Source organism: Curcuma longa, unplaced genomic scaffold (assembly GCF_044706935.1).
Source record: "Curcuma longa cultivar G26 ecotype Majalengka, Jawa Barat unplaced genomic scaffold, ITB_CL_G26_1.1 contig_16531, whole genome shotgun sequence".
NCBI classification, from domain to species: Eukaryota; Viridiplantae; Streptophyta; class Magnoliopsida; order Zingiberales; family Zingiberaceae; genus Curcuma; species Curcuma longa.
The window spans coordinates 11,428-27,081 of NW_027430379.1; the positions used below are offsets into that span (position 1 = coordinate 11,428).

The 15,654-nt window shown below is 33.4% G+C and overlaps 1 protein-coding gene across 1 annotated transcript in view; it reads left to right on the top strand.

The window, feature by feature from the left end:
- The first annotated feature begins 1,757 nt into the window (after window positions 1-1,757).
- The window catches only part of LOC141816411 (putative manganese-transporting ATPase PDR2), a 28,636-nt gene continuing 14,739 nt past the window's right edge, over window positions 1,758-15,654 (top strand). The window contains exons 1-8 of the mRNA XM_074704193.1: window positions 1,758-1,845; window positions 2,022-2,286; window positions 2,761-2,853; window positions 6,542-6,750; window positions 8,361-8,433; window positions 8,524-8,696; window positions 8,770-8,938; window positions 15,485-15,589. Of these exons, the coding sequence (XP_074560294.1) occupies window positions 2,038-2,286; window positions 2,761-2,853; window positions 6,542-6,750; window positions 8,361-8,433; window positions 8,524-8,696; window positions 8,770-8,938; window positions 15,485-15,589 (1,071 nt within the window). The 5' untranslated portion in view covers window positions 1,758-1,845; window positions 2,022-2,037. The remainder of the gene's footprint in view (window positions 1,846-2,021; window positions 2,287-2,760; window positions 2,854-6,541; window positions 6,751-8,360; window positions 8,434-8,523; window positions 8,697-8,769; window positions 8,939-15,484; window positions 15,590-15,654) is intronic.

The window sequence follows — 15,654 nt, forward strand, 5'->3', positions numbered from 1 at the left end:
ATATGGTATTCAAGTAAATGATTTAGTTCCCATGTTGCGCATGGAGAACTATCGAATATTTACTTTTGAAAGTTCTAAATTATTAGTACTTGAATAATTACAATGCTAGATTTAAGATATGTCAATATGATTTAGAAGACTTGATGGTTTGTTTGATATGTCAAGTTATATATGATCAACAAATAGTTTTTAGTTGGCCAAGTGTATAGCTTATATATGATTTAGACTTTAAATTTAGTTGAATGTAGATAAGAAAAGAAAAAAAAATAATACACTAAGTTTACTTTATAGGCAAGTAGTGCTAATAGCCACTCTGCAATAAAAAGGTGGAATTTACTATACAACAGTTTCATACGGTCGGTTCAACAATCATTTGTGAGGAAGTAAATTGGAAAGTTACAGTTGGTTACTACGGAGAAGGCATTGTCTCAGTTTCATCGAAATTTAATCATTATCCACTACAACAAATCTATCTTGTAATAATCAACTTAATCATACTCTGGGGGCACTAATAGCCATCCAAATCTTACTTTTTGTGAAAATGTAATATTTGAAGTTTAGTCAAGTGATTTTGAAGTAATTCAAGTTTATAATAAGTGATTGAGGTGACTATTTTAAAAATTAAAAATTGTTAAAAATAACAATTTTAATTATTTCTCTTTCATAATTTTCACGGGATTCCTTTTTTCCATTAAAAACACATCCTTTCAAAGTGTTTTTTTAAAACAAGATTTAGAAAACCTAAAAGGTTTAAAGAGTGCAATTTTAATGTTGCTCTTGATGGTAAAATTCTTTATTTGTAAATTTAATCTAATTCTCATGTTGATTTTTTTGGGTAATTCATATTTTTAATTTTTGAAAGTGATCTATTAGATTCAATAGAAATTTTCAACATCCACCCGGATAAATTCAAAAAGTGTTTATGTTGAGGCCATCGACAATTAACCTCCAAAATTGACCTATCGCTAGAAGGTATCGTGCTCTATCTGGGTTCAATATCATGGATCACAACATAGTTGCTCCGTCAAATAATAATTTGATCTACTAGGTAATTATCGCTCTGCCAGATGATAATTTAATTTATCAAATAATCATACTTGTATTGTTTCTCATAATTTTTTTGTCAAATAAAATATATACATATTTCAATCGAAAATCGAACTATAGCGTTACTAAGAATCCACCAACACCATTGTATCGCCTTTGGTCTCATATTGATTCTCATTCTGTTGGATAAGGCATAATTGAAAATCTAAATTCTGTTCACTAAATTTGGTAAATCTAAGTTTTAGTAAATTTGGTGGGATGCACTAAAACACGCCATATGAAATTAGGTAAAATTAAAGGTGTAAAATGAAATTTTTAAAAGCATAGAAAAAGGAGAACGCAAATATTAACAAACGGCCCTTCATTTTTATTATCTATTAAAGACATTCTAATTTTAGAAATATTAAAAAAGCATCCTATTTTATATTTTTTTTCATTTTGACCGATGCGAAATATTGTTGATGAGAATCTACAAATATTCTTTATACTTAATTTAAATGATAGAATTTTAATTAAAATTATTTTAGTTTTCTTATAATAATTATGGTGATATTTTTTATAATAATATTAGTAAAAAGATATTTTTTGAAGAAAAACAAAATATGGGGCGGGGCGTCTTTTGACTATGATGAAATTATGGGGTGTCTTTTGATTTTTGCCAAAGGAAGAAAATGAGACTACCCTCTTTCTGACGACGCCTCGGCGGCAGCACGATAAATCTCCGACGGCAGAAAAGCCATCCTCGCTTCGGCTTCGACTTCCTCCTCGTCGAATAGGTCCAACTCAAATCTCGTACAGGTACTTTTGCCGATCTCGATCTCTCCATTTCTCTGTCGAAAACCCTAATCTGCTGATTTTGAAACTCGACTGATTTCGTTCCTGGTTCACGGATCTCGGATCTGGACGAAGCCAGTCGAATCTAAAGTTTTGATTATGGTTTGAAGGTTGTTTTTGTTTTTTCAATTCATTTCAAGGTAAGAAGGGAAGAGGATGACGAGGTACCACGTGGGAGGAAAGGTGGTGGACGGGGTCGAATTGCTGAAGCAAAGGCACTGGACATGGCGCCTTGACATTTGGCCCTTTGCGATTCTCTATTTCATCTGGATCCTCGTGGTTGTTCCCAACATCGATTTTAGTGACGCTTTCATCGTTCTCGGAGGGTTCGCGGTCTTGCACATTCTCGTGTTTCTTTTTACAGCCTGGTCGGTGGATTTCAGATGCTTAGTTCAGTTCAGAAAGGTGTGGGAAAAGTTCTGATTTTTGAGGTTTCCATAGTAGGGTGGATCTCTATAATTTTGAGGTTTTATAGTGTACCTCAAATTGATTCCTTGACTTGGTGCTGCACTAACAGTTCTAAAATCAAAATTTATATTTGTGTTGTTACACTAGTTGGCTCTTACTTTTTGTCTGGCTCTGAAGAGGTTCCTATTATGATTTAGCTAGAAAAGATTCCAAAATCGATTCTAGATGCATATTTAAATAATGCTCAAACTACATTGATTACTTCAATTTGTATTCACTGGCAAGAAAATATAGTCTTGTTCATGGCCCTTCCAATAAGAGATAACTGGTTCTTCTGTATTACATTCTTGGTCCTTTGTCTAATATGGTAGTTTTTAAATTTTATCCTCTAGTGCATTGTTTTGAATTAGGGGGTAGCCTCTGTCATGCAAAATTTTTGATAATGCTCTTTTGTTTTCTTTGTTGCATCAGGTCAATGACATTCATTCGGCAACTGCATGCAAGATAATACCCTCTAAGTTTTCTGGTTCAAAAGAAATTGTGCTTCTTCATACAAGGAAACCTGTACGTTTGTTTCTCTTTTTAGATATATTACCTTACACATAGATGTAATATTTCTGCTACTTCCTGACTTTTAATTGATTCTAAATGCTTTCTTTTGATGAAAGTTGTGTCCATCTTTAAACTAGATAGAATTAATGTAATATTGATGAAAATATTTTCTTAGAAGTGAAATTGAAGGTGTATTTGATCACCACGAGTGTTATGTGATTGGCATTTATCTGTTAAGTTAAAGTAAAGATGTTACATAGTAAATAGGGATCACATGCGTTATTAAATATGATGTTTAGTGTTTTAGCATTAATGGTGTATAAATGAGGATCCATAATGGGTGTATTAACATTAAGAAATACATTTTGAAACAAAATTAGGTCAATGTGGATATTTGAGGTTGTATGAAGCATGTGCATTTTTTAGTTTGCATGCATTGGTTAGGCAATTTAAGTTAATTAGGATGAGGGTTTTGGAGTTGGTTTTACTATTCAGAGTTCTATATTACAGTATTTTTTGTACACTCCTAAAGCATGCTCAGCGTAATATATCAACAATGTGCAATTTTCAAATCATTAACAACCATTCAATTTAAAAACATCACCAACTTGTTAACAAAATAATACACGCAACATAGTATAAACCATATGACAAAAATCACCATGGTCTGTTAATCCATTTGTCCCTTTTCCTTTTGCATCTACCCCCAATAGTTAGCTTCAAGTCTTCAAAGTTATGCTTGCCGAACCTTCACATTTCCACTACTCAATTTACTTCCAGAAGTGGATAGTAGAGGGATGAACCACACCTAGGGGCATAGTTTTGTTGCGAAAAAGAAACAAAAAGGCTATGCGTAGATTATTTATCCTCATTTACTTGTGATAGGAGCGGAAAGAAAAATACAAAATACCTATTTTGCTCAACATCTTCTTCATCCAATGTTTGAAGTGACGAGCCATCCTGGGCACATGCAAAATTTGTCATTCTGTTTAATAGGCACGCGAAACACTTGGCACAAGTAACAAAGTTAGGAAAGAGAGGGGAAAAAAAGTAAAGAAGAAAGATCGAAGGAGGAGAGGAAGTTATTGGAGAAATAAGGTTTGGTGGCAAGTGTTGTTGCAAGCAGCAAGAGTGGCGGGGCTTCTGGTAGTAGGCGACAGCGAATGACCACTTATGGTAGCAACAAACAATTGCGAGCAGTAAGCGATGGATGGTTACGAGGGTAGGAGGCCTACGGGGCTTGCGAGGCATGAGCCTGCATGAATCAAGAATGGTAACAAAAGAAAGAAAATAAATAAATAACCTAATTAAATAATTTCTAATCTCATAAAAATACCATTAGCTTAATTAAATACTGTTGGACTAGATTGTCTTATATATCAATTTGGATTGGCTTGGTTTTAAATGGACAAAAATAAATCCAAATTGAACTTCAGTTTGAATCTACTCGATCTTAATCACCATATCTACATAAACTTTATTTAACCTTAAACTCATGTTTATTGATTATAAAACTCAAAATACTAATTCCATTTAGCTTAATTAGATATCTATTTTTTTTAAAAAAATAATTTCAAATATAAAAAATAAAAAAATAAAATAAAATTTGGTATTTAATATCATTAATGTTTTTTTTATGTTTTAAGTTTTGTAACATTTTATATTAAGAAACTTCCATTTTTAAATTTTAATGTGATTTTATGAAATTGTCAAATTTAATTCAGTTGTTTGAATCAGATTTCATATATTTATTTTTTTAAAAATTCATAATTATAAAATTAAGTAAATTTAATTATAAAATTTAAAATATAGTTTAAACCTAAATATGATATTTGAGGTTTCAAAATTTAAAATATTTTGAGTCTTTATTTTTTTGGTCTACTCCAATAATTATAATTACGTTGAACTAATAAAATTAAATAAAAAATATTAGAATTTTAAATTATTTTATCTAATCTAATAGCTTTTTCTAATTTATCATACCAAATATAAGAAAAGAATATTTAATGCTCAAAGTTCCTATGAAATGCCTATAAATAAATTTCATATAATTACATAAAAATATATGTTCGTTTCAAACAAAATTATATCATCAAAAATGAATTTTTTTATCAAAATATGAACTCAATAGTCAACATTTGAAATATAAAATTAATAGTAGGCATCTAGAGTAATCAAATATTAACAAAAATATTTTTTAATTAATAAGTATACTTTTATTTAAATATAAAAATGTATCAAAATTGTATAGCCATTACACGATATGGTACTGAAATCGTTTCGTTTTGATCTGAGACAGAAACTATGACACTACTCGAAATTTTAAACATTGCCTTCATCACAGCCATATTTACCCCTTTGACTCGTTCTACTTGCCTTCACGTCGTTAGCACCTCCAATGGTTGTTGCACCTCAATCGTTAGTAGAGCAATGGGTTTTGGTGGGTGAGCATCGGGCTTGAGAGGAGGAGAAATAAAGAGGAAGGAGGGGTGGGCATTAGGCTCAGGATGATGAGCAACAGACTCATGGTAGGTTCATGGGATAGAGGGCTAGGCGGTGAGCATCCATCTTGTAGTAGGGCGGCGAGTGTTTGACTTATGGGAGGGTAATGGACTTGGTAGGAGAAGCAAAAGAGAAAGAAGGAAGGGCGGATGAAGGGCACATGGTGTGGTGGTGGGCTTGCTGGTGGGCGATGGACTTGGGAGGAGGATAAGCAGAAGAAGAGGAAGGAGGTACAAGTGGTGGGCTCTGGAGGAGTGAAGCAAAGGGATTTCACAAGTTGGAAGGAAAGAGGCTTTCCACATTAGAAATGAGGCACTCATGACCATGAAAAACTAGTTTTTCTTCTCATATATCTGGGAAAGGAGCCACATAAGTGCCAATTAGATTAGTTTTTCCCCCTCTTATATAATGCTCTATTCTAAACTTTTTTTACTGGTGTATTTGCTGAACCAAATTTGATAAGTTTAGATGTTTCTAAATTTAATAAAAAATTCTTGAGTGTACCAAGCATGGCAATTCTGTATTCCTTTTAATTTTTAACTAATGGAAACCACCCCATGCTTAGAATGCCATCCTATGTGTGAATCTGACACTATGAACCAAATATTCCTATCATCCATACTATGGAGATGAACTATGTTGTAACAAGATTGTGTGCTGCATGAAATTTTGGCTAAAATGATATCACATTGAGACCTTCATGTCACTCCCATTTTTGGGATGGTCTGCAGCAGGCCTTGGTTCTTCAGGACTTAGTGAGAATTTAATCACTTGCATATAAATGGACAGTCAAAATACATAATTCAGGGAATAAAAGATATTCATACATGCATCTTGGATTTTGGTGGCAATTGGGTTGAGCACATTTATTTGTTTGAGTTTCCTTATCATAGTCTTATGCAAATGATTTGATTTGAGGCCTTTAATATACGAAGGCTTTGGTCTCTGACTCTCTGATGCATTAGAACAAGAGTGAGAGACAAATGTTGGGTCACAATTGTTAAATAAGATGTCAAACTTCTTTGAAGGTTTTGACATGATTGGTTAGAAAATGTTGCAATACAGAATATATTTGCTAATTATTGTTAGTGATTCAATATGTTCTTTGCCTTATTATATATTACAAAGAATAATAGTATCTTTAGTTCACAGGATACTTCTTATATTAACATTATCTTATTGGTTCGTCTTCATGCAGGTGGTAGGGTCATCAGCATCTTCAACTGAGAATGCTAATGAAATATATTTTGTTTTTCGAAAGCAATGCTTCATTTTTTCTGCAGAGAAGAACACATTTTGCAAGCTACCATACCCTACAAAGGAAACATTTGGATATTATCTCAAGAGCACTGGTCATGGATCAGAAGCTAAAGTAGCTAGTGCAACTGACAAGTGGGGGCGAAATGTGTAAGTTTTTTGCTGCTATGAAGCTAATAATATCCATATACTTGAATTTGTTTAGAGTCAGCAGTCTCTGTCTCTCTGCATTAATTCAATTCACCTGAATCCTTAGATCAACTAAAGCTGGAAACAAATTTGTTTTGAACTAAATTATTGATTTTTGCACTTCATCAATGCAGGATTTGATGACAAATGGATCTACTTAAAGTACTTGAGAGATTCAAGAAGATATTATTAAATAAGAATGATGGTTAAAATGGCAAGATGTTTCTAGGTTTTGTGAAAGTATTGTGCCCCATTGGACAATTTATCAGGGCATGCTTTAGATATGGTTTTGTATTTGCAAATTAACAAATAAGACACAAATTTTAGTGGTCGATAAATGAGGATGGTGGGATAAATGAAAGCAAAGAATAGAAATGTTCTCATTCATAAGTTGTTAGGTGTAAGTGGTGTAACCTCTTTAATGTTGTTATAAAATAATTTATAATGATATACACATTTTAGAAGACCACACAAATTCTACACTTGACAGTCTGACCAAAAAAATTCTATACTTAGACAAGTTGAATCAATTGGATAGAGGGAGACTAAATGAAGCTTGACTAGATACAATTTAGAAAAATTTAGATGACCTTGATATTATTAGGAAAATAGCCGTTAGTTCAATGATTGGAAACATTATTCTAAAAGGTTCGCAACATAATCCACTTATGAGATAGCATAAGCTTGTGTGGTGAGGGACACATGACATCCACTTATGGTATCATGCAAGCTAACCTAACCAATACCTAGCTAAAGTCCAAATCTATACTGATTTGATTAAGCCAATTTTAGCCACATAGACATTTTTTTAATTGCTTGATTACACACGTAACCTTTTCTCTCATATTGATTGCCTAGGTTAACATGCATCTCTATATGTTATGCATTAGATATGGATTGCTTAACTTTGAATGCAACTTATATAGAGTTAAAATTACTTAGGAAGATTAACTAATATTTTGAGTGATGAGTATAATTTTTTATACCAACTACTTAGGTAGTATGGTCTGCATATTTATCCACATAACACATATGAATTAGGCGGTGGATTGATTGCATACGATCTTCTAATTTTGAAACCTGGATGGGAAAAGATCATTGTAGTCAACCCCAAATAGGAGTTTATGAGTCTTGTTATTGTTGTGATAATGAGTATTTGCATCTATTTGTATTTAATGAGGAATAACTGTTAAAGGTTGTTTTCTTCTAGCATTGTTGCTATACGAAGTTTGTTTCCCTCTACTGATATGTGAACCTTGTGGGGATCCTGTTGCATTTTCACTTACCAAGTAGACACTGAATATTTTAAAGAAATATAAAAGCCTTATATCTAGCACGATGTGAGGCCTTTATATTCCTTCCCATTGATAGAACAACTGATGTTTATTTTCAAGTGCACTTTAACTTCAATTGTTACTACTTGATATTATTTTGGATTGCAGTTTTATTTATTATTACTATTATTTACAAATATAAAGGTAAGGTATAACTTGGTCCCATTACCGTGATAGTAAACTTTATTGATAAATGGTTTCAACATATTGCTCTTATTTGCTAACTTTTTTTTATAGGTTTGACTACCCACAACCTACATTCCAGAAGTTGATGAAGGAGCAAGTTATGGAGCCATTTTTTGTGTTTCAAGTATGTATAATTATACTGTATTCGCAATATCTAAGGTTGTGTACTGCAAATTTATTTGCACTCAGTTTTCAGTTGATTTTTCTGTTGTAGGTCTTCTGTGTTGGACTGTGGTGCTTAGATGAATACTGGTACTACAGTTTATTCACACTAGGTATGCTTTTTCTTTTTGAGTCCACAATGGCCAAGGGTAGATTAAAAACTCTGACTGAGCTCAGACGTGTACGAGTTGATAGTCAGATGCTGATTGTGCACCGTGGTGGGAAGTATGTATATAATGGTTTATTGATGTTTTTTTAATGAGTCATTATATTGCTGACTGAACTCTTTGAGCTCTAGGTGGGTTAAGCTTTCTGGAACGGATCTTCTTCCTGGAGATGTCGTCTCTGTTGGTCGCTCTGGTCAGAATGGGGAGGACAAAACAGTTCCAGCCGATATGCTTTTATTGGCTGGAACTGCAATTACCAATGAAGCTATTCTCACTGGCGAGTCTACACCGCAGTGGAAGGTTGTTACAACCTCAAAATAGTGATCTGAATTGTGCCTAGATTTAAAAAAATAATCCATACCTCCCAGTGTTTCTGAAATTTATTTATCAGAATCTTCGCACTATCCGATTCTAGGTAGTCCATGTAGCTCTAAATAATCACCCGTTATGAGTGAGACATACTGGTTGGTACATTGCCTTGTATCTAGCTGTTCCATATGTCAAGGAGAGAAGTATAACGTTTGCTTGCCTGATGGTTGATACACCCTTATTAAACTCCCTTCACCCTCTCATTTCATCCATCCCTCATATAGCTCTCCTCTTAGCCTATTTCTCTCTTAAACAGTTCATATTTTTTTCTTTCAAGTTTTTAAAATTTTAGTTTATGGAATTTCATCTTCATGTTTCTTCTATGGTGCTGAATCCTATCCTCATTCACATGAAAACATGCTACATGATTTGAGAACCTTCACCATTAGAAATATACCATTGCAATTTGGTATCATATGGTGGAAGTTTTACATGAGTTTGATAACTTCCTGTCAGCAACTATTTTGATGTTACCAAATACATAAAATGCTTGCAACTTTGTTGGTTTTTCAATAATTCCTTGATGGATGACAAGCTGAGAGCAATAGGAAGATGAACAAGAGCTCAAGTTTGGAGCAAGTGTTCTATTTTGAGTGTTGGGACAATACGTGTACTGAGTTTGAGGGTAGAGGGGACGACTTTAAGAATCTTTAGATTCAAGCTCTTTCATGCTCGAAGTAGCGTATGAATAAGCAGTACAAAGCCAACATTTATCTCATAATTGATGAGTCATAGGGAAATGGTCAAGTTTAGTCAAATAGCAACAATTCTTCAACAAAAGGTTTGTGTCGACATATGCTATAGAATTCTTCAATAGTTTGGGCGAGAGTTCAACACATGATATATGCATCTTTGATTCAATGCCACTTCTCTCATTGTCGAGCTGATAGAGTCATTGATATTGTATGAATGTCTATTGACAAACTAGTTTTTATCTATGAAAATAGTATCATATTTAGCAATTTCAAGAAGGTAGTAAAAGTTGGTTTCAGGTGGTATGATTAATATGTGGGCGCTCAAGTAGTTAGCATTAAAATATTATTAAAATAGGATCATATACACAATAAAGGAGTTTTAAGTGGATTCAAAACAATAGGATAAACATGCAAGATACTTAAAAGGATATGGTAAAAAAGATGGTGAAGAAAATCATAGTTTTAAGTGGATTCAAAACAATAGGATAAACATGCAAGCTACTTAAAGATATGGTAAAAAAGATGGTGAAGCAAATCATAGAGGTACCTTATTATGAAGAGGATCACCTTGTAGAGAAGAGTGGTAAAAATATTACAAAAGTAGTCATAAATTTATGGGAAAAATTCTAGGGCTAAGAATAAATCCTGAAAAATTTAAGAATATATGAAGAGAAAAATAAGAGAAGGAGAATAAACCTATAGAAGACATGGAAGAAAAATGGCTGGGAAAAGGCTGGAAAATAGCCGACATTGAGCGAAGAGAGTCTTGACATCTCTAGAAGTAGTAGGCTTGGGTGAAGTGGGATGTTGGACAACATAGTAGAAGATTTATGTTAATTGTTATCAATAAATGAATTCAAAACTTTAAAAGAACAGTTTGTTTTTATTATACACTTGCATGGACAAGCCCAAATGGACTACCTAGGCTGTCTAGGTGGTCTGCTTAGATTGGTTTTTAAAATGCTTGCTTACTATTTACCACCTAAGCAAAGCGACCGTCTATGGTGCTTTTTAAAACCATAAATTGTAATTTATATTTTTCATGTGCATATTGGTAGAGTAGAGTGATAGGGGGATATCAAATTTTTTTCCATTTCAATTGCAACCCCCCTAATGGGGCCAACAAATACCCAAATCAATGTGTCAGGGCTAAAATTAAGGAGAAAATGCCTATCCTTTAAATAAGACCATATACAGTTATTTTTTCATTCAAGAGTCAACCTATTCAACACTGACAAATGTATAAATCACACTAATGACCAAAAGTTGGATGAGTTATACATCAATGTACATCATCAATTTTCTCAGTTATTGTTGCAGGAAGGTTGTTTGATAAATCGGCTAAGTTGTTGGCCTCTACCAAAGCATAATTTACACATATGAGTTAATGGAGGAGGTTGTGTAGGAAATTGATGCTAGGAAATTGCCTAAGTTGTCATTTAATTTCAACAGAGCTTGTTTGTCAAACTGTTGGTTGAGAATTCTCCTGCATTATGTGGACACCTTATGCAACTGTTGCATTGCTGATGATGAAGGCTATCAGTGATATCTCAACTATTAACACACTAGTAAAGAAGACTTAAGAGATCATGAGGTTCATCTTCAACCACCATTTGAGTGCATGTGTTACGAAGAAACACACTAATGACGAACTATTATAACTAGTTCCACCCAATTTACCACAATTTTCATCAACTTAAAGTCACTTCGTGCTGATCATTCCGAGCATCGGCATAGTATGATACTCATTGACATGATTGACGTAGGTGGTATCTGAGGAGATTAATTGTGTCGATTAGGATCAAAGTTTGGCAGTTATTGAAATGAGATGTTATGCAACTCAACACAACACGAGATCACATTGGGAAGATTAGATGCCCAACTTTATTTTCTTCCTAAAATGTTCTCAACATTGAGAAGAAAGAACTTTCTCTTCTCCCATGAATTTACTTACCTCATTTTCCCCCTCAATTCCCTTTCCAACATCATGCCCACGTCATGGCACTGTCTTGACGGGATATGACAATTTGTCCCCCAGTCGAGACTCCCCTTACCCCACCTCAATTAGGTCGCCTTGCCCTGCCTCATAATATAAATTTGATGAGATTAAAAATTTAGGGTAGGGAAGGAATGAAAATATTTTTATTCCTTGCCTTGTTTCACTCTCACTGCATGAAATTGAACTTAAAATATATTTATAGGCTATTATATATATTATTTTAAGTTTTATTGCCTTGCCTTGAACCCAACCTGCATGAGAAGAAGGGTAAGGAAGGTATGGGAAAGAAAAGTTCATCTTATAACCCTCCCGCTCTGCACCTTCTTATATGGGTTGGAGATGAGAAGTTAAAATTGCACCTTACTCTCCTCCATTATCATCTCTATCTTCAACGGAGTAGTTTATTGTTGCTCCTATAGAGTGGTCCTTCCCATCTCCTGGTTTTGATACTGGCTGCCATTGGAGCTGCTTGTTGGTTGCAACAAGTAACTTGTTGGCTGCTGCTTCTCATCAGTGAAGAGGTTGGGGGAAGAAAAACTGATAAGGTAGATGGGTAAAACATATTTTATTAATTTTCAGTTTTTTTTGCTCATTTTCAATGTTTTTTCTTCCTTATTTTCTACCTTTCCAAGTAAATAAGTTTTTGAGACTTTTATCCTTTTACTATCTTCTCTCAACATTTATCTTCCTACTTTTTGTCTTCTCTAATAAACATGCCCTTAGCCAATTAGAATACGTAACTTGATAGGTCCAAATGATGACAATGATCTCAATAGTAGCACAAACATACTAAGCGAGGGGATAAAATGACAATCATTCCACTCATCGATTTGATCCCAATCCATGAGCATTGAGTAGGATTTTATTTATGCAATTGAATATTCAGATCATGTTCAACCTTATCAACACCTTTATGTACCAAGAAAGATCAGTTATGGAAACAATTGGTAACATGATTTCTCACTCCTTAAATACGATTAGATGCAAGCTTCTTTGATGAGTATTTTAGTTTGAGATAATTTGTTAGTATGAATCAGACAACAGCTAAGAGTTATCTACCTTTATGCATATCTGGATGCATATATTTTCGTCTAGAATTCCCAACACTATGCCAATTCAGGTATTTCAGATGGCTAGAAATGGCTTGTTCTTTATGTGGCAAACAAATCTATTATTCCCATTTTCTGTGAAATGAGTTTTAGACCTGGGAACTTGAAACATATAACATCTACCTTAGTTGATACCAACCTGATGCTCCAATTTGAACTCATGATGATAGTCATTTGTTTTACATATTAGGATGTAACTTGAAAAAAAAGGGTTTTTTTGCCAGCTAATGTGCTATTATTTGTGTACACCAGGTCATCATAATGGATGTTGGTTATTACTTTCTTGATTATTTAAATATAATTTCATATAATTCTACCCTTGTGCTATTCAGTCAATCTTGACATAGTAGGATTATTTGCTAACATATAGAGGTTAAATGTATTTGGAACTAAATCTGAGGGGACAAGCCGTTGGACAACCTGTCAGCACATGGAACTATATCAAGCATTAGTATAAACCAATACTTGTGCTAGTTTGAGTGATCACCATTGGTCTAGGAATGCTATTTTAAATTCTGCGTGATGCAGAACTCATTTACTGGAAGTAGGCAATTATTTATCATGGTTTCCTATGTTTAAGCTCTTTGTTATTTTTGGACTATGGATCTACGATGTATCTTCCCTGAGATTATATAACCTAAGAGATAATTGGTTTTAAAAAATTATTACCCATTTTGTAAAGACACTGAGAAAGCCTTTTCCACTATTCTCAAATTGAATGAGTGAGGTGAATACTTAGGTACAGAATAACTGAGTGAACTTTATAACTCAATCACTAATGAGTTCGGTTGCAAAATAGGAGGAACAATCTTAGTTTTTGTCCAAAGCATTTAAAATGAGAATTTAAGTGATAATTTCAAGCAAAGTGTTAGAAGGCATTTTCTTTGATTAATGTCTGTAAATTATTGTTTGCTTTCATATGTTTGAAAACAGTATTTACTTAAGAGACATGATTTAGATTTTGCTGATATGTAGATAATTCTAACCAAGGATTAAAATACCGAGCCGAACCGTCTGATACGGCCGAAATTTACCGTTCCGCCCTGGGATCGGCACCGGCACTCGACCGGCACAGCACGCGCCGCGTTCGCGTCATCTCTCTTCACTGGCGTGCGTCGGGTTGCAGCGACAGAAGGAATCGATTCGATTCCTTCTGTCGATCACGCGAGACAGAAGGAAGCGAGGCGGCGACACGGCGACGCGGCGAGGCAGCGACGCAACGGCAGAGGCCCAGAGGCGGCGGAGGCGGAGGCGGCAGAGGCTCGGCGAGGCGGCGATCAGAGATCGCGAATCGGCGGAAGCCGAATCGCGATTTCCGCCGAATCGCGATCTCGCGAGGAAAAGTTTGATTTAAAAAAAAAATCAATATAACGGTTTTAATTAAAACCGTTATATTGAAATAAAATTTATTATAATAACTGTTATATTAATTATATCAGTGTTATATTAAATTCTATAAAATATATTATTTAATATATATAATTTTTAATTAATAATTAATTATATAATAAATGCTAATTATATATATTATATAAAATAATAATTAATTAAATAAACTGTTAATTAATTAATATAATTATAATATATAAATTTATTTTTATTAAAAAATAAAAATATTTTAAAAAAATAATTTAATTCATGTGTTATAAATTTTTAATGAATTATTTAATCTGTTAAAAAATTTAATTAATTATATATTATTATTTAAATAATTTAATTAATGATATATTAAAAAATTTATTTATCAAATCAATATTAAGATATATTTATTTATTTTTATTTAACAATATTAAGATGGTTAATAATTGAGAACTCATATCAAATTAATATACAATTTATTTTTAAATTATACACAATAAATATATTTATCTAATAATTATCATATATATAAATAAAAAAGTACCGAAACTGTATCGGCACGGTACGATACGGTACCGAAACAGTATCGTTCCGGTCTGAGACCGAAACCTCGGCACGGGTCGAGATTTTAAACCTTGATTCTAACTGTCCAACATGGTAGTGTACGCTGATCCTTTTGTATGCCACTTAAGTTGACTTCCCGTGGACTGACTTCCATTGGTCAGAGATTGTGATAGTGGTGAGGCATTGAATATGTTGAGTTAATGGGTTGGTACCTCTGTTGTTAACTTGGAATGTACTTGGGGAAAGTTGTTTGGAATTTGGGTTTTCAAGATATACCCTACTAGAATTGCTTAGGTAGCTGGATCTGTATAGGTAAATATCTGACATTGGTCAAAATTATCCCCCCCAAATTATTTAACAAAAACTGAGATTCAGTTGTCTTTTTATGTAATCTCTATTACAATATCTTTCTTACCTACACTTTAGAGAATTTTCATTTTTGGATGTCTTTGTTGACTATGCCAAAACTCAATTGTGTAAAAGAACTGAGCCCATTAATACATGTTGGGGGGCATTTTCATGTATGTTTGTGTGTGAGTCAAATAATGCCATATTTTTATTTTACAATTCGATCATATTTACAAAGTAAATTTTATGTATTTGATAAAGCAACTTCTCGGCTCCAAAGCGAGCTGTGTGTGTTCTCTTTCATCTTCAAGCATGGGAGAAAATTTCATTTTCAAACTTTTTTACTTATTTCAATCTAGGCTTCATCCTCTGACTTCTTTCTGAATGAAAAATTTGTTTTTAGGTTTCAGTTGCTGGACAAAGTCTCGAGGAAAAGTTGTCTATTAAAAGAGATAAAAATCATATTCTCTTTGGTGGAACAAAGATATTGCAGCACACTCCTGATAAAGTAAGCTGTGTAAAGTTCATGTTAAATATAGTAATTTCAATTTATTTTCAACAACAAACTGTGAA